This window comes from Psammomys obesus, unplaced genomic scaffold (assembly GCF_907164565.1).
Source record: "Psammomys obesus unplaced genomic scaffold, mPsaObe1.curated_primary_1811, whole genome shotgun sequence".
NCBI lineage: Eukaryota > Metazoa > Chordata > Mammalia > Rodentia > Muridae > Psammomys > Psammomys obesus.
This window is the reverse complement of record NW_026596101.1, coordinates 21,188,802-21,203,934: the sequence shown is the minus strand read 5'-3', so window position 1 is coordinate 21,203,934 and position 15,133 is coordinate 21,188,802. Positions and strand designations below refer to the sequence as shown.

General features: G+C 43.7%; 1 protein-coding gene across 2 annotated transcripts in view; it reads right to left on the bottom strand.

Moving 5' to 3' along the window:
- Positions 1–249: 249 nt before the first annotated feature.
- Prickle2 (prickle planar cell polarity protein 2) overlaps positions 250–15,133 on the bottom strand; it is a 158,571-nt gene continuing 143,687 nt past the window's right edge. For both annotated transcript variants that reach the window (XM_055628462.1, XM_055628463.1), the window contains exon 8: positions 250–6,110. In XM_055628462.1, the coding sequence (XP_055484437.1) occupies positions 5,236–6,110 (875 nt within the window). In that variant the 3' untranslated portion in view covers positions 250–5,235. The remainder of the gene's footprint in view (positions 6,111–15,133) is intronic.

Below are 15,133 nucleotides of genomic sequence, written 5' to 3'. Positions count from 1 at the left end.
TGATTGGATTTGAGTTCCAATGGAAGAGATCCTGGTCAAAAGCCCATGACTGGCCAAGTCCTAGGCCCTAGGGTAGAAATCTGTTATTGAAACCTGGACGATCATATTGCTAAATCAGGCTCAAGTTCTGCTATAAATATCACTCCTTGACTCATGTGCTTTTTCTCTTCTTTAAGATTCCAAAAAGGCCAAGACCATTCCCCAAATCTGGAAAGTGAGCAAGGATTGAGAACAACAACAATATTTCTTTTATTCAAATTTTATTGGAAGTTTACAAATGTATTACAGAATCAGTAAAACATCATATTCACTTTACAGGGCACGGATCTCAAGCAAAGTGTTCAGAACAGTCTCTGGCAGAGCCCACGCCAAAGGCCCGTGACAGGCCTTCCTAACGAACAGCTTGACACTTGACAGATAACACAGACTCCAGCCTGCTTCACCTTCTCGGGCCCTCTGAGGTTTTGTTTATGCATATGGAATTAAATAGGATCCGGGCAAAGAAACTCTGTGCAGGAAGGAACTTTAGGAGAATAAATGCTGGCCTACTTTGCTGAAGAATACAGAAGAGTCATGGGTCTTACTTTGTTAACTCGGGGTCAGGATTAAACCAGAATACTTTATTGAAAACTATGGAAACCAACTTGATAAACTCAAGAGAAGGTCTTATTGGCAACCTTGTTGGTAACCTCCCAAAATTTAGAAACGTTTGATAGGTGACCTGTTGAACGAGCATGGCTAAATGCCCAGACCACGAAGGTTTTCTTAGAAAATGCTCAAGTTAGACTAGACATCTATCTTGTGAGTTCATCACATTTGAACCACAGAAATGTCTGCTAATAGCACATGACCTTTCCAGCCTCCTTTTTGATTCCTCCAAGGGAGGCTGGTCCTGGAAGAGGGGAATGCATTTATATAACAGCATTAGCTTCCAATAGTCATGCTCTATAGGGGACCTTGTGCTGATTGGGCTCCTAATAGGAGAAAACAGAAAAAGAAACCAATCCTTCCTCCATCCTGATCTCCACAGCTTCTGGATGGTCATACAGACATACTCTGGGGCAAACCACTGAGGAGAAGGCAAAGGTTTCATTCCTGTTTCCCTTATGCTCAAAGAAATGTGCTTTGCAACTGCCTGAAGATCACTAGTGGAAGTTTGCAGAACTTAATCTGCAGAGCTTGAAGATGCCACATAGGTGCCAGTAATAACTCTGCTTGCATGTGACATTCAGGCCACTGGTTCAGTTTTCCACTTTCCTTGCTCATAGGTGGATCTTTGTGAAGCACAGCATCTGGTCTCTGTTAGGAGTAGGCAAGAACACTCCTGTTTGGAATTTAAGTGTCCTGCGTCCCTATAAGGTGAATGAGAAAGCAGAGAGACTCTTATCTGACCTCTTCAGAGTGAGCAGGAGCTGCCCACATAACTGGTAAAGACCCTGAGCATGAAAAAGTAGGCCAGAGAAAGCCTTGTTTGGCCTAAGAGGTCAGCTTCCACAATGTGGAAGGGAGAGGAAATGAAGTCTCCCAATTCTTCCTGATTGATGCTTCCTAAACGGCTGGGGAACTGCTTCCTTCTCAGGGACCCAGGTTAAGAACCAGCTCATGAATGAGATTTGTTCTAAGACGGAGAAGACCAGCTCTGGTCACCTAGCCCTGTTGCTGGAGTTTTGTAAAGATGCCTGGACGGGAGCCCACTTTCCTTGGAAAGTCTGCAGTAGTCCATTGCTATCACCCACTAAAATGGCAGGGAGAGCACAGCAACTGTGACATTCTTGCCACCACTGGTCCCGCCTGAATGCAAAGTGGCTAATAGGTCATAAGAAGCAGAGACTTCCAGAAAAGGAGCAGAGAAGGCCATCTTGCTACGTCTCTGTAGGAAGAGCATTCTATAGGAAAGAGATTGTGATTCTCCAATGAGAAAAATCCAAAACTGTTCATGCAGCTGCTTGGACAGTTAATGAAGGATTACAGAATGTGGAAAGAGGGTTTCAAACAACCAACACCAGCAATTCTCCTTTACGCATGTTTAAAAACAGGAAATGAGGCCTGATTTTCCTCACCTCATTCACCTTCACGCATGGTAGAGAATCTGGGACTATACAGGACAGGAGGGCGGGCCTCTGAATGCCACACTCAAAGCTACCGGGTCAGCATGGACCCTTTTTCACAGTACCAAAGGTGAGGTGCACTAGCAAGACCTCTAAGGAAACTTTCAATGGCTTTTGCACTCCTTGGACTGGAGAAAGAGAGCTGGCTTAGCTGGTGCTGGATCTGGCAGCAGTATGAGATGAATAACTGCAGAGCTGTAGTTCTAAGCAAAAGTCAGTCCAATAATAGAAGAGATGGGAAAAAAATGTCAATCAAATCATCAGAGAGGAGAAAAGTGGGGAAAGATGGTTCTTCTGAAAACCAGTCTACAGAAGATAAAACAACAATCCAAGGGAACTGAGTATAGGCCCCACTCGCCAGGGAAACTTGGCCAATAGAGGTGAGGGGTACAATGGAAGAGGTCAGGGAGGACCTTAAACTCTCACCTCAGAAAAGAATGCACTGGAATTTTGAGAATGGGATTCTGGGTGTTATCTAGTAGTTATTACTTCAAGGTAGTGAAATTCTAGTCCAGTGACATGCTGCTCATTCCTGAGCAGTCACTTGAAGGACTTCCTACCATTTTGAGGAACTGGCCTTCCTCAAAAGATATTCTTGCCAGGGCACCTGGCCGCCTGTAGAACAGGAAGAAATCTCTGGCGGTTAAACAGGAAGAGGTGATCTTGATGCGGGACAGTTTTACCCAGAAGCCTATACCTCATTATATGTTAAGTTTTGGTCAGAAGGATCTTGAATGCTCTTTGGACAGCTAGAAACATTAAGCAGTTTCTACACTGCTGCTTCTTTGGGCTGAGGGTTGTTCAAACCATATCTGGGAAATGTAAGAGGTACTCCGCTGAGGACAGAGTAAGAAAACAAGTTGCAACAGGAGAATTTCTTTCACTGGATTTGGGGCCAGAGAGGACACATGGTTTCCACCATTTGCTAAGTGGTCTACTTTCTCTCTCTTTTCTTTTTCCCAATAATGCCAATAATTCTCATCAATCAACAAACTCAAAGCTCCAAATTGGACTCACCCAATGTCTACCAGAAACCTGCCACTATAGTGGCACGGTGCTGCATTATTTATCTCTTAAACAGTTTGCCAAGCAGTTTATTAACTTACTATACAAACGTAATAGAGTTAATTCTCCAGAGGCTTGGATAATTAATGAAACATTTAGATATGAAGATAGCATGCGGAAAACAGCCACAATCAACATTTGCATTGTTTGTTTTTTAAATCAGTGACAATGACAAATGTCATATTAATACCTAAAAAGCAAATCATTTTAATACATCCTGAATAGAGTGTCATCATCACATCCTTTATAGTCTTCCTTTCCCCAGACACATTTAGGATGGTGTCTGAAAAGCCACTTTTCACATTCTCTCCATCGAAGAAACACACAAAAAAAACAAACCCCTAGAAAATGTTAAGTACTATACTGTAAGGAGACCATGCTCGCCTTATTGTGGCAAATGGCCACTGAGACACACTGTGCATTACAGGGACAGTACCTCTCACAAAAGTGGGTCCTCTGATGGATTTTCTTTTTTTTTTTTTTTTTGCGCCATGATCCACTGAGGAGAGGAAGAGAATGGACCAAGAGCAAGCGCTTCATATTTCACTCGCTGTGAAATGTCTTCTTTAAGCAAACTCACTCTTGAGCCTTTCTGTCTGACCAACGGGTCCTCAAGGTTCAAAATGTAAATCTCTTTTGCCACAAGGTCTGTTTTTCCATGTTGTCACCCTACCATCTCAGCAGCTTGACCCTCCTGGGTTAAGAAGCCAGCCCCTGTGGCGACAAAGCTTGTCAAACTGGACTCTCTCTAAAGCACTGCGGACCAGTCGAGGTGGCTGTCACCTCTCTTCTCTCTCTCTATGTTCTTTCTCCCTGACTTCCCGGCATATTCCCCCACCCCCTTTCAATGACTGCCAGAGTTTTGTTTCTATCTTTCCTTGTTCTCTACCCATGTGAAACACAGGTGCCACATCACTGCACCCAGAGGTCCCCCCTCCCCAACCTCTTTCTGTCCTTCAGTGCTAAACGCTCATTTTGCTATGAGGACAAACAGTTGTCAGGCTAAGGCAGCGGCTCTGTCTGCCTTGGAAGAAGAAAGCAGAAAATACAATCCAGGAAACATGAGCACCAAACAATTCCACATTCAAGACAACGCCATGCTGACAGCACACCTCGGCACCACTCACAGTCACTTTGAATCCCCCCAAGGGACAGATCGACATTAAGCAACTTCAAGGTTCCAGACAAGGGTGGCATTTTTCACAGAACTGGGCTGACACTGGTTGTTACCGCTAATCAGCAAAAGCGACATTTGCAATTAAAAAAACAAAAGCAAAAACAAAAACAACCTACTTACTTTGTAGAGGATAAATTCTACTGAGGGCGGGAGCGGACTTAAAAATGGCTCCTTTAGGTGGAACAGAGCATAAAAAACGCTTTGGGTAGAATAGTTAAAATTTTTCTTTTTCAGCCACAAAAAGCCAAATTGAATATACTCCTTTGAAAATAGTCTCACTGACATGTAACAGATTTGTAGAGAAAGGGAAAAAAAAAAAACAACCCAAAACAAACAACAAAAACAGGTGGTCCTGGGCCACCGTTTACTACCACTCAATGATGGTGGACATGCATGCAAGTCCCCACTGAATCCTACGATATAGAAATTCTGTTGTTATTACAAAATACAAAAATATTTTATCAGAACTCTCATTTACATTGCATTTACAATGGACATGTAAATAACTTAGTCTGGGGTCCTGGCTAATAAAGTATTTACTGGAAAAGGGGTCCTAAAAGGAAGAGAACCAGAAAGAATATAAGTGAGCAGGTTACAACGTGTCATCTGGTAAATGGCCACTCTACCTTGGAAGGACATGGCCTACCCTGGCCTCCACAGCCTGTGTTTTCAAAGTGAAATGTGCAAATCATATTTAACATGCCCCAAACTGTGACACCGAGTGTATCTACCAAGTCAACCTGCAGGCTTGCCTCCCTCTACTGAGAGCACTCTCCATCTCTCCCCCACAAACCATCCCCAAGAGCACTTGAGAATTCGACAGTGCACGTTTCTGAGTTTACATTCTTAGCTCCCATCTTCCCCTGTTCCCTGACCACAATCACATTATGAAATGATACAGTTTTTGCTCTTTTGTCTTTTCCTGCTGTGCAACTGTCCTCTACCGCTTAAGGTGGAGGATTTGGGGACACCGTACGAGCTGTACTTGTGCAGGAGCTCATCACTTGTGACGTATCGGAGGCGGGCCGGCTGGGGGATGGGCTCTCCTAGGAAGTAACCCTCGTTGTCAGACTCTGAAGAGGAGGAGCAGGTGGAGCACCAATCATACTCCGTGAAGTAGGGTCCCCATCGTTCCCCAAAGGCATTCTGCAAAGCCAGGTCTGACACAGTCCTGGGACACTGGCTGTACAGATCCCGCCGGGATCCCTGCCCCAGGCTCTCCTGGAAGCTCCGTTGACGCATGAACTGGTCATAGTCCTCCCTGGCTCTCAGAGGGGGCCTTTCCTTCAACCGAGCGATGACCTCCCGCTCGCTGGCTAGGTGCAGGGCGTTGTCTGAGCGCGAGCGTCGGGACCTTCTGGACCTGTGAGGGCGGAAGCGGCGGTTGTCATCCCTGGAAGTAGTTCTCCTCCGGGTGCGCTCGCTCATAGGCTGGATGCGCACGGCCTCCTGGCCTGGCAGCTTGCTGCTCGCTATGCCACCATCGAAATCAAAGCTCTGGTGCATCCTTCCATGGGACTGCAGGTCCCTGTACCCCAGGGGGTTGCCGAGCTGGTGAAGGTTTCCCTCCATCTCCTGGTACTGTTGTGCAGACAGCAGGCTGCGGACAGACTCTGCACTCCTGAATTGCATGGAGGAGTTCAGAGTGCCCATGTTGCTCAGCTTCTCCGAGACATTCATTCCAGAGTCTTTGCTGAGGTCAGGCATGGAAAACCGGGATAGGTGCTCCTGGCGCTTGGCACCACCTTCAGCAGACAAGCCTGGGGGAGGGGATAGGAGAGAACAGTAGTTAATACAAATGTACAGCACTGCGGTGGGCTGGAGGTGTCACCATTACTTTCAGTCTGGGGTCTCTTCGGGTGCAATATGCCTGTGCAATACACAAAGGCTCTCATGATGTCTTCGTGGCATGGGGTTCTCTACACAGAGAAGGTATAGTAGGCTTCAAACCATCAGCAGACTGTGCCTTCCTAATTTCTAATTTCTCCAAAGGCTTACCAGTTACTAAGAGTTCACTAAGCATCCTATGTACCTGTACTCTATTTAGAAGTTTACATCACCAAATACTTCCATTGCATCTTCAATTCTAACCATGCTTGATAATCTTTGTAGGACAGATGATAGCTATTTAGCCAGAGACTGACCAGGCCTAAGCTGTTCCTTACCAAAGTAAGCCTAGAATCTAATTGTACAATACTGGACTAGTTTAATACTTTGCTGGCCTGAAGCAGCTTTGTGCTTGGCCTGTTTCCCTAAGTGGCAGGTAGCTGTCCATCGCAAATGACTTGGACACTAAGCGGCTCCCTAGGTGGAGAAAAAGAGACATTTATTCTCTTGGCTTGCTCACTGACTGACTGCTCTAGGATTATAAATGACTCTGTAGCAGCCAGAAGATGTGAATTGTGGCTTAGACATTACTCTATCCCCCAGGGAGGTGCCTTTAAAGATAAAGCAGTGACCTTAATCACTACCTAAGAGCTGGTACCCCAGGAATGGGTCTCCATTCCTGAAGTGCTTTCACAATGTCATGGCTGAGAAAGAGACAGACCATTTTGAAGACAGCTGAGATGTGTACTTTGGGATTTTGCTTTTGCATACTTAAAACAGTGCTCTATGGCAATGCTTCTCATCACAATGGAAAGGTTTGGTTATTTTGTCATTTCTGGCCATTGACTGCAATAAGCCATCATTACCCCTGCCACTGATTATCTTGGCCTCCCAGTGAGATCCCAGATGTCCTCTCCCTGACAGACCTAAATCAGTGTCGTTACTGGCAATATCTAAGGCTAAGTACCCATATGTAAATATACATGAATTATGAATAAAACCATTTTGTTGATGCATGCTACTGTGCATGAAAACCCTAAGTGGAGAGGCCTCAATTTTCCACTGCCATTTCCATTCCATTCCTGGTTATATACTCAATCTAAATTAGTAAATACCTTCCAAAAATATACAGACATATTCAGACAGTGGAGCTTCCTTATAGCAGCCTGGAAATAATTTAAGTGCCAACCAATGCAAAAATGGATAACATCACTGTGATTCTGGTCGCCATTACTGACTAAAAGTTACTTGGGCTTGATGGAGAAATGGGTCTCATGACAGAGTAGAAAAAGCAAAAAGATGAGTCTAGAACATCTTGTAAAAAAAAAAAAAAAGGAAATGTTAAAAATAAAATTTGTGATAGCCAAACTTTGGGCAGAGTGCAGGGAATCTTATGAAAGAAGGGGGAGATAGAAAGACCTAGAGGGAACAGGAACTCCACAAGGAGAGCAACAGAACCAAAAAATTTGGGCCCAGGGGTCTTTTCTGAGATTGATACGCCAACCAAGGACCATGCATGGAGATAACCTAGAACCCCTGCACAGATGTAGCCCATGGCAGCTCAGTCTCCAAGTGGTTTCCCTAGTAAGGGGAACAAAGGTTGTCTCTGATATGAACTCAGTGGCTGGATCTTTGATCACCTCCCCTTGGGTGGGGGGAAGACAATGCAGCCAGTCCTAATGATACCTGATAGGCTAGGGTCAGATGGAAGGGGAGGAGAACCTCCCTAATCAGTGGACCTGGGGAGGGGCATGGGAGGAAAAGAGGGAAGGAGAGCGGGATTGGGAGGGGACAAGGAAAGGGACTACAGCTGGGGTACAAAATAAATAAATTGTAATAAATAAAAAATAATAAAATGTGATGAAAGTTTGTTAGAAGGCCACATTCCCACTTGAAAGAGGTTCCCAATGGCACATTCTGGACAGTTTGAGCATTAAAATACTTCTAAAAAGCAGTTATTTGTAAACCATTGAAACAAATAGGAATTCATAATTTCATACTGATAACAGACAAGAAAAACATCAACATGTCAGTAAATAGAGATCTGAGTGGGGTTCTTGTGCTGCTCACTGTCAGGGGACTGAGTGCACAGAGAGGGAAAGCTAGCTAGCCAGATTTGGAAAATCATTTTGCAACCATCGGTATTTAAAAGTACTTAACACAAGAGCCGAAAGTGACCACATTTAGGGACAAAACACCTGATAGGAGAGTACAGTAACATCTGAGCCTTTGGCAAACATTTGCATGAGTCATGAAGAATATTCTCTCAGCCTGTGTTTGGTTTTATCTTCTATACTGTTTAGAAGAAGGTTGTCCTTGTATTTCTTAATATGGTCTGCTTCATCTCTTTTCTTTCTGAATGCACCATCTTGCTTCTTTTTTTTTATTGATTTTTTTTTTCATACAGTATGTTCTGGTGACACTTCTCCCCTCCCCCAACTCTTCCCCTACTTCTCCATCCACCCAGCTCCAAACCCTTTCTTTTTAAAAAAAACAAGCAGAGAAAAAAAAAAATCAGCCAACCAACCAAATTAATAAAAATCTCAAGACTCTCAAAATCTCAATCTTTCTCCTCCTCCTCCCTGGCCTCCCTTCTCTATCTCTCTTAGCCACAAACCTGAAACCCAAATATACAAGCAAAAGGCCAATAAGACAAAAAAAAATTGCAGAAACAAAAACTATTTGAAACAAAAAGTCTAAAAAGTACCATTTAGCTTGCTTTGTGCCAGGCATCTATTGTTGGGCAGGATGGAAGCTGGTCTGAACATGTTTCCCTACCTGGTGCTTATGAGTTATAACAGAACTCGCAGCTCTACAATAGTGAAATCCAGCAACACTCTGGCTTGAGATCACCCGTGAAAGAACTAAATACTGTGTGCCTCCAGAGTCCTAAGGGCCCACTGTAACCTTATGAAGTATTTCAGCCAAGAAGAAAATGCAAGTCATCGGTGCATTCAGAAAGAAACTTGAGATGAAGGACGCCATATTAAGAAAAGCAAGGCTAACATTCTTGAGGGGAAAATATGGTATAGAAGACGAAACCAAACACAGGCTGAGAGAGTATTCCACACGGCTCACTTAAACATTTACCAAAGGCTCATGTGTTAAAGGCATAGTTCCCAGCTTGATGCTATCAGAAAGGTCATAGACACTGTGAGGGGTGGGTACAGGAGAAGTGAGTCAATCACTGGGGACATACCCTAGCAGGAGATACTGGGACCCTCAGCCCTCCTTTGACCCCTTCCTTCTCTGCCTCCAAGAGGAAAGCTGCTTGTTACAGCATATGCCTGCTACGGTTGCTGCCATGGGACCAAATGATCACAGATGGAAACTTCTGAAACTGTGAGCTGAAATCAATCTTTCTTCCTTATAACTGCTTTTGGCCTTTTGGCACATGATAGAAAGCTAATTAACATAGGTGTGAGGAAAACATGGGAATCATATACAATACTTGACCCTGATCTGAACCCATTTCTGTAGGAAAACAAAAGCAAAAACAAATGCTCAAGGAAAGGTGTTAGTCCCTTAAAAACTTTGAACACAGGCCAAAAAAAATATTTTGCCATATTTAAGGTGGTTATTTGATAGTGGCAATACTGTTGGAAAAGCCCTTATTCTTAGAAACTATATACAAGAACATGCAGATAAATAGCTATGGTTATGTTCTGATAGTTCTGATCCCCCTCATAAATATAAAAGGAGACAGAAAAGTGTTAGCAAGAGATGAATTCCATTAAAAAGTATATTGTAGATAGTGTTTCTTCTATTTTTGTAGCACTGTGTATGTTGAATGACCCCATTTATGTCAAGTTCAAGGATAAGCTAAGGCTGTTTATGGTGAAGGAAGCTAAGAGAAGGAAGTATGGAGGAAGCCTCCCTTGCACTAGGGTTGTTGGATAAGTAGACCTGGATGGAGTGTATAAGCAGATCTACAGGTGCAAATATTCAGCTGGTGTGGTTTGAATATATGTTCGCTTCATTTTATGTAAATCCTGCCTCAATAAAGCAGTATAAACATCAGGGAATCCTCATGAAAAGTCAAATTTTAATGCTGGAAATGCCTACAGGGAAATACAGAGGTCTCTATATCAGCAAGGGATGGTCTGCAGAACCCCCTTATATGGCACAGTCTATGGGTGCTTAAGTTTCTATGTAATAAAATGTAGGATATACTTTAAAATACCTCTACATCACATACAATCCTGAACACAATGTAAATTCAATGTAATCGGTCCCTACTTTGTAGGGACCAGGCAAAAAGGCTGTCTATGCTTCCCTCCAGGTGCAGCCATTAGGCCTAACTGAATTTCCCACTGGCAGCTGGCTGAACCCATAGGTGTGGAACCCCCAGGCAGTACCAACTGTGTTCCATATCTTACTCTCCCAGTATTTAAAAAAATGATTTAATTTCATGTAACTGTCAGTGCAAGAGGAGCTGGGCTCCAGTCCCCGGCTTTCTTGCTGCTTCTCTCTAGTAAATAAATCCCCAAAAGTGACCTACAACCATTTAGTCACTCTCAGAGCCTTGTCTCGCTGAAGATGGAGATGGGACCCTGACATGCTAAGATGATGGATGAGCTCTCTGAGCAGACGCAGATGACTCTCCCAAGGAAGAAAAGAGAATCTTCCAAAAGTTACCCAGCAGGCACCATTATCTTCGCAGGACTTTCTCCCTAAGTTATTTAGTGGAATGAAGGTCAGCTTCAACAACCTAGAAAATTCCATAAATTCTCTTGAAGGCATTTCCCCAGCCAGTCTGGCAATAAAACATTTCTAAGATGCATGCGGACAAGTTGCTAGTTCCCTGCTGAGGTAAAAGTGAGAAAGGCTGCTTTTACTCTTCTTTAGTGGAAACGGGGAAGGTGAGCCCCTTGGCTTTCACTTCTTCAAGTGTCCAAGGTTCCTGCAACACTGTGCCCATGAGAAGAAATGTACTGTGCCAGGAGCAGAAGTTATCCATGTTCAGGCCCAGTGTCCATTCACAATCCTGTCAAACAGAAGTGGCTGCTGGGGGACATGACATGAAATCACTAGCTTGGCTTGCGGCTCTTGAGGGAGCTTCTCTTGTGACTCACACTTTGCTTTAGGGTCTTCTTGCATGCAAGGGCAGCTCAAAGATGCGTGATGCCTGTGTACTTGTCTCTAAAGAGGGTGGCTCTGTGGTTAATTTCTTTATTGGCAAATCCAAAGTTTTTATGCAGACTTCAAGGTCTTGCTTTACTTGGCACCCGAGCTCTCTACGTACATTGTCATCAAATCGGCACTTCTCGGCTATGCTACTTCTGTTCTGCTTTCGCTTGTTCAAGTCAACACACAGATGGCAACTCCCCCCTGCTGGGGGCCACTCACTTAAAAGTAGTTTTGCCTCACGACCAGTCAATTACTCTTTCATTTGATTTTTTTTTTTTATTTAAGCTGCCCGCCCTATTTCAGTTTCTTAAAACCCACGTATAAGTTTATAGCGAAAATGGCTCTGCAAGGGAGCATCAACCCTGTTCTCTGCTCCCTGAATTCTCACAGAACTAACAGAATCCGGAACCCTGTGGGTACTCAACACATAGGTTCAGAATAAAGGCAAATGAATCCTCATGTAGCCCACAGCTTGGGTAAAGTGATCACTTTTTATCTGTTAAGGGCCAAAGATGCAGTTCCTATGTGTAAGATTGTAAACACCAGGAACAAAATCCTGCAACCAAGCTTATCAGTCTGCGGTCCCTGGCAAACCATTGTCATGTAGCTCAGCACTAGGGTGTTCCTGATTTTAAAGCTGAAGAAGATATGACTTATAATTAGCTCCCTGAACTGTGAAAATGTTCTTATCGATCACAGCTCTCGAGGTTGGTTTAAGCTGGAAGTTCTCGGCTCCTCAAAATGGAATTATAACCCCACAGCCCATATTCCCAATAAGAAACATTCCCTGTTTCTCAGACCATGCACAGTAAGATAGTTACCTTCTGGCTAGGTAAGTTTTATAACCCGTGAGCTGCATAATTAAAACGGGCAAAATGATAATGACTGGGTATGAAAGCAGCAGTGATGCTAAAAGGGGGAGGAATGTACTTTCTGTTTCAAATCTATCACTGTATTAACGTATCTGTGAGTTTTTGTTTTATCAATCTTTCTGGTGAGGGTAAGTCCAGAGAGGGTGGGGAAGTGTTCCTGTTAGCTTCCTCACCTCACCTGGCATTCAGGATGGGGAGCAGGAGAGAAAGCAAGCCCCAAAAGTCCCCAGTGAAAGAAATCATGCCCCAAGAATTTGATATACCCATAAAAACAAACTGGTTAAATGTGGCTTTGAGTGAATGAATGAATCTGTGAACTACAATCCATGGTCTGTCTCACACACTGTAATGTTCACTAGACTATCTGTGACTGTTAAGAATAATCTGAATCTCCACTGATGCCTGGGAGTTTTTTTCTTATACTGTTGATGTGTAATTATTTACTTTGTGCAGAGAGACTCATGGTCAAAATATGGAAAATCAGTATAGTTAGATCAAATAACGAGGTTCCCCAAATGTCCCTCCACCTTCCTGAAACGCATGCACTTTTCTCCCCACTAGAACACTGGTGTGTGTGTTTGTGTATGAGTGTGTATGTGTGTGTGTTTGCATGTGTATGTATGTGTGCATATATGTGTTTCTGTATATGTGTGCATGTATAGCTATGTACAAACAGATGTATGGGTGGAGTGATACACTTTGTAGAAATGCTGGCTACAGAGAAGTCTGACCCCACATTTAAAACTGTGATGGGGTGTCCTCAAGATGGAGGACCTGGTTAGAGAATCCACCCATCACCGAGACAAAGACGCCAGGCCTTTTCCTGGCGTCTTTATCAGTGGACAGGGTTTTCCTCTTCAAGTCATATAGTCATGCTGAGAGCTGTACACTGTGCCACACAGGGCCACATTTGGGACCTTTTCAGTACCCCCAGGCCTTGCCCCAGCAAAAGGCGCCAGGATGGAATTTACCTAGTGGATCCTTGCAGTTCAACCCATTGGTACAGCTAGGATTCTGTAACTGACATCAGCATTCTTGTTTGAGCAATATCCTCACCCGCTACAGAGAGGAGGCATTCAAGAAACTGGCACCCGCTACAAAGAGAAGAAACTGGCAGTGCTGAGAAAAATCAACTCCTTAAGGAAAGCCCATGGTCAGATGGCAGAAAAATGCAATCTTTGCTGTGTTCCCCTCCCCCATAGGTCTTAGGAGAAGATGAAAACTTAAGAAGAAAACAGACTTAAATTTAAAGGCAGCCTGTGGGCTCAGTGTTCTGTTCCTTATTTATCACCCTGTCTTGTCCTACTCCTTGAAAAAAAAAATAGCATGAGAAGACAGAGAATTATGATTGTGCCAGCTTAAAAGACAAGTTCACATTTCACATTGTTATACAGTAAAAGAAAGAGAATCTGGTTTCTTTTGTCCTCTAGACATTTGGTTCTCAAAATGACGATTTAGTTCCCTTTCGGTAAGATTTTCCCTACATTATTTTTTTTGTCTATGCTGATGAAGAAATAGGAATTATTTGAGATAAAAAAATTCAGAGACTACAATCAAGACATGGAGACATGAAAAAAAATTAAAATACTTAAAACAGGAATTTGTAAACTGTTGTCTGAGGCCCAGTTTATCTCCCTGCCTGTGTTTTGTAAATAAAACTTTATTAGAATACAATCACACTTACTATTTCCCAGAATCCAATAGTTCTCTACAGTGAATAAAGACTATGTGAAGCCTAAGATATTTACTTTCTGGTCCTTTATAGAAATGACTGTGTTGTAGCAAATTGCTTGCATAAGTGTCTTAGACCATGTGCAAAAGGTCTTCTTGAAGTTCAAGATTGTTTGGGGTGTGTGTCTGTGTACGTGCATGTGCAGTTTGATCAGGTCTCTTGGGACCTCTTTTTCCTACTGAGTCCATTGATTTTATCAACACTCTGAACTTCAAACAGGCAACAGCTGCTAAGGAACTGTCATCTATGTCATCTAGGCAGTGGAGTTTAAATACCACCACATGTTTCTTGATGACAGGCCCTGGAATCGTTCAAAATGAATGTGACAGGGAAGGTTGGCGGAGGGCATGGCGATAAAGGGGAATGGGTGTGTGTGTGTGTGTGTGTGTGTGTGTGTGTGTGTGTGTGTTTTGGGGTGTGGGAGTATGCACACACACAGTCTTTGCTACTCAGATGGGATCTGCAGACAGGGACATATCCCAGAGCCTCCCAGATTCTAACCAGAAATGCAGAATCCTGTCTGTGTTCAAACATGTGACTCCCACGCTCACCTTAGAAAAACACAATTCAAGAGAATTTCTTTTTGAGGAAGATACTTCTCTGTCCTAGGAAGCCAGCCCTAGTGTCCTTAGATACGTCAATCCTGTTTTCTTAAGCTGAGTGCTATTCACATCTGAGATTGTATAGGCATTATGGGATAGCACTGTGCATTTTAGGATGTTCTGGCCTTGAATAGAAATCAGCAGCCTTCCCTTCCGAGGATGAGCTCACAAGGCCCCAGAGGCTGAAAGAGGGCAAAATCACCGTGAAAAGAACCACAGCTCGAAGGAATGCAGTTTGGCAGCTGCCTCCTGGCCAGAGACTTCAGAAGTCTCTCCATCCCACTGAGGGTGGCAGCAGGCTGTATCCATCCAGAAAACATGATTTCTAGAAGGCATAGACAAACCAGCCTCCATGTGCCACTAGGCTCTAGTGTGGAGTATCTCCAATATCTGGGAACTGCTAACTTGTTTGCTGTGTGACCACTGGGAGACCCACATATCTCTGCAGTGGGTTTCAACAGCTCCTTGGTTTTATTTCCTGGATTCTGAGCTATTAAGAAAAATCTTTCTCAACTGCTAACTCTGATCATGAGAACTCGTGTTCTAGGTCCCCAGGGACCAGCAGATCCTGGCAGGTGACAGTATGGACTGCCACCTGCTCCTGCAGCATAAAGTGCTGG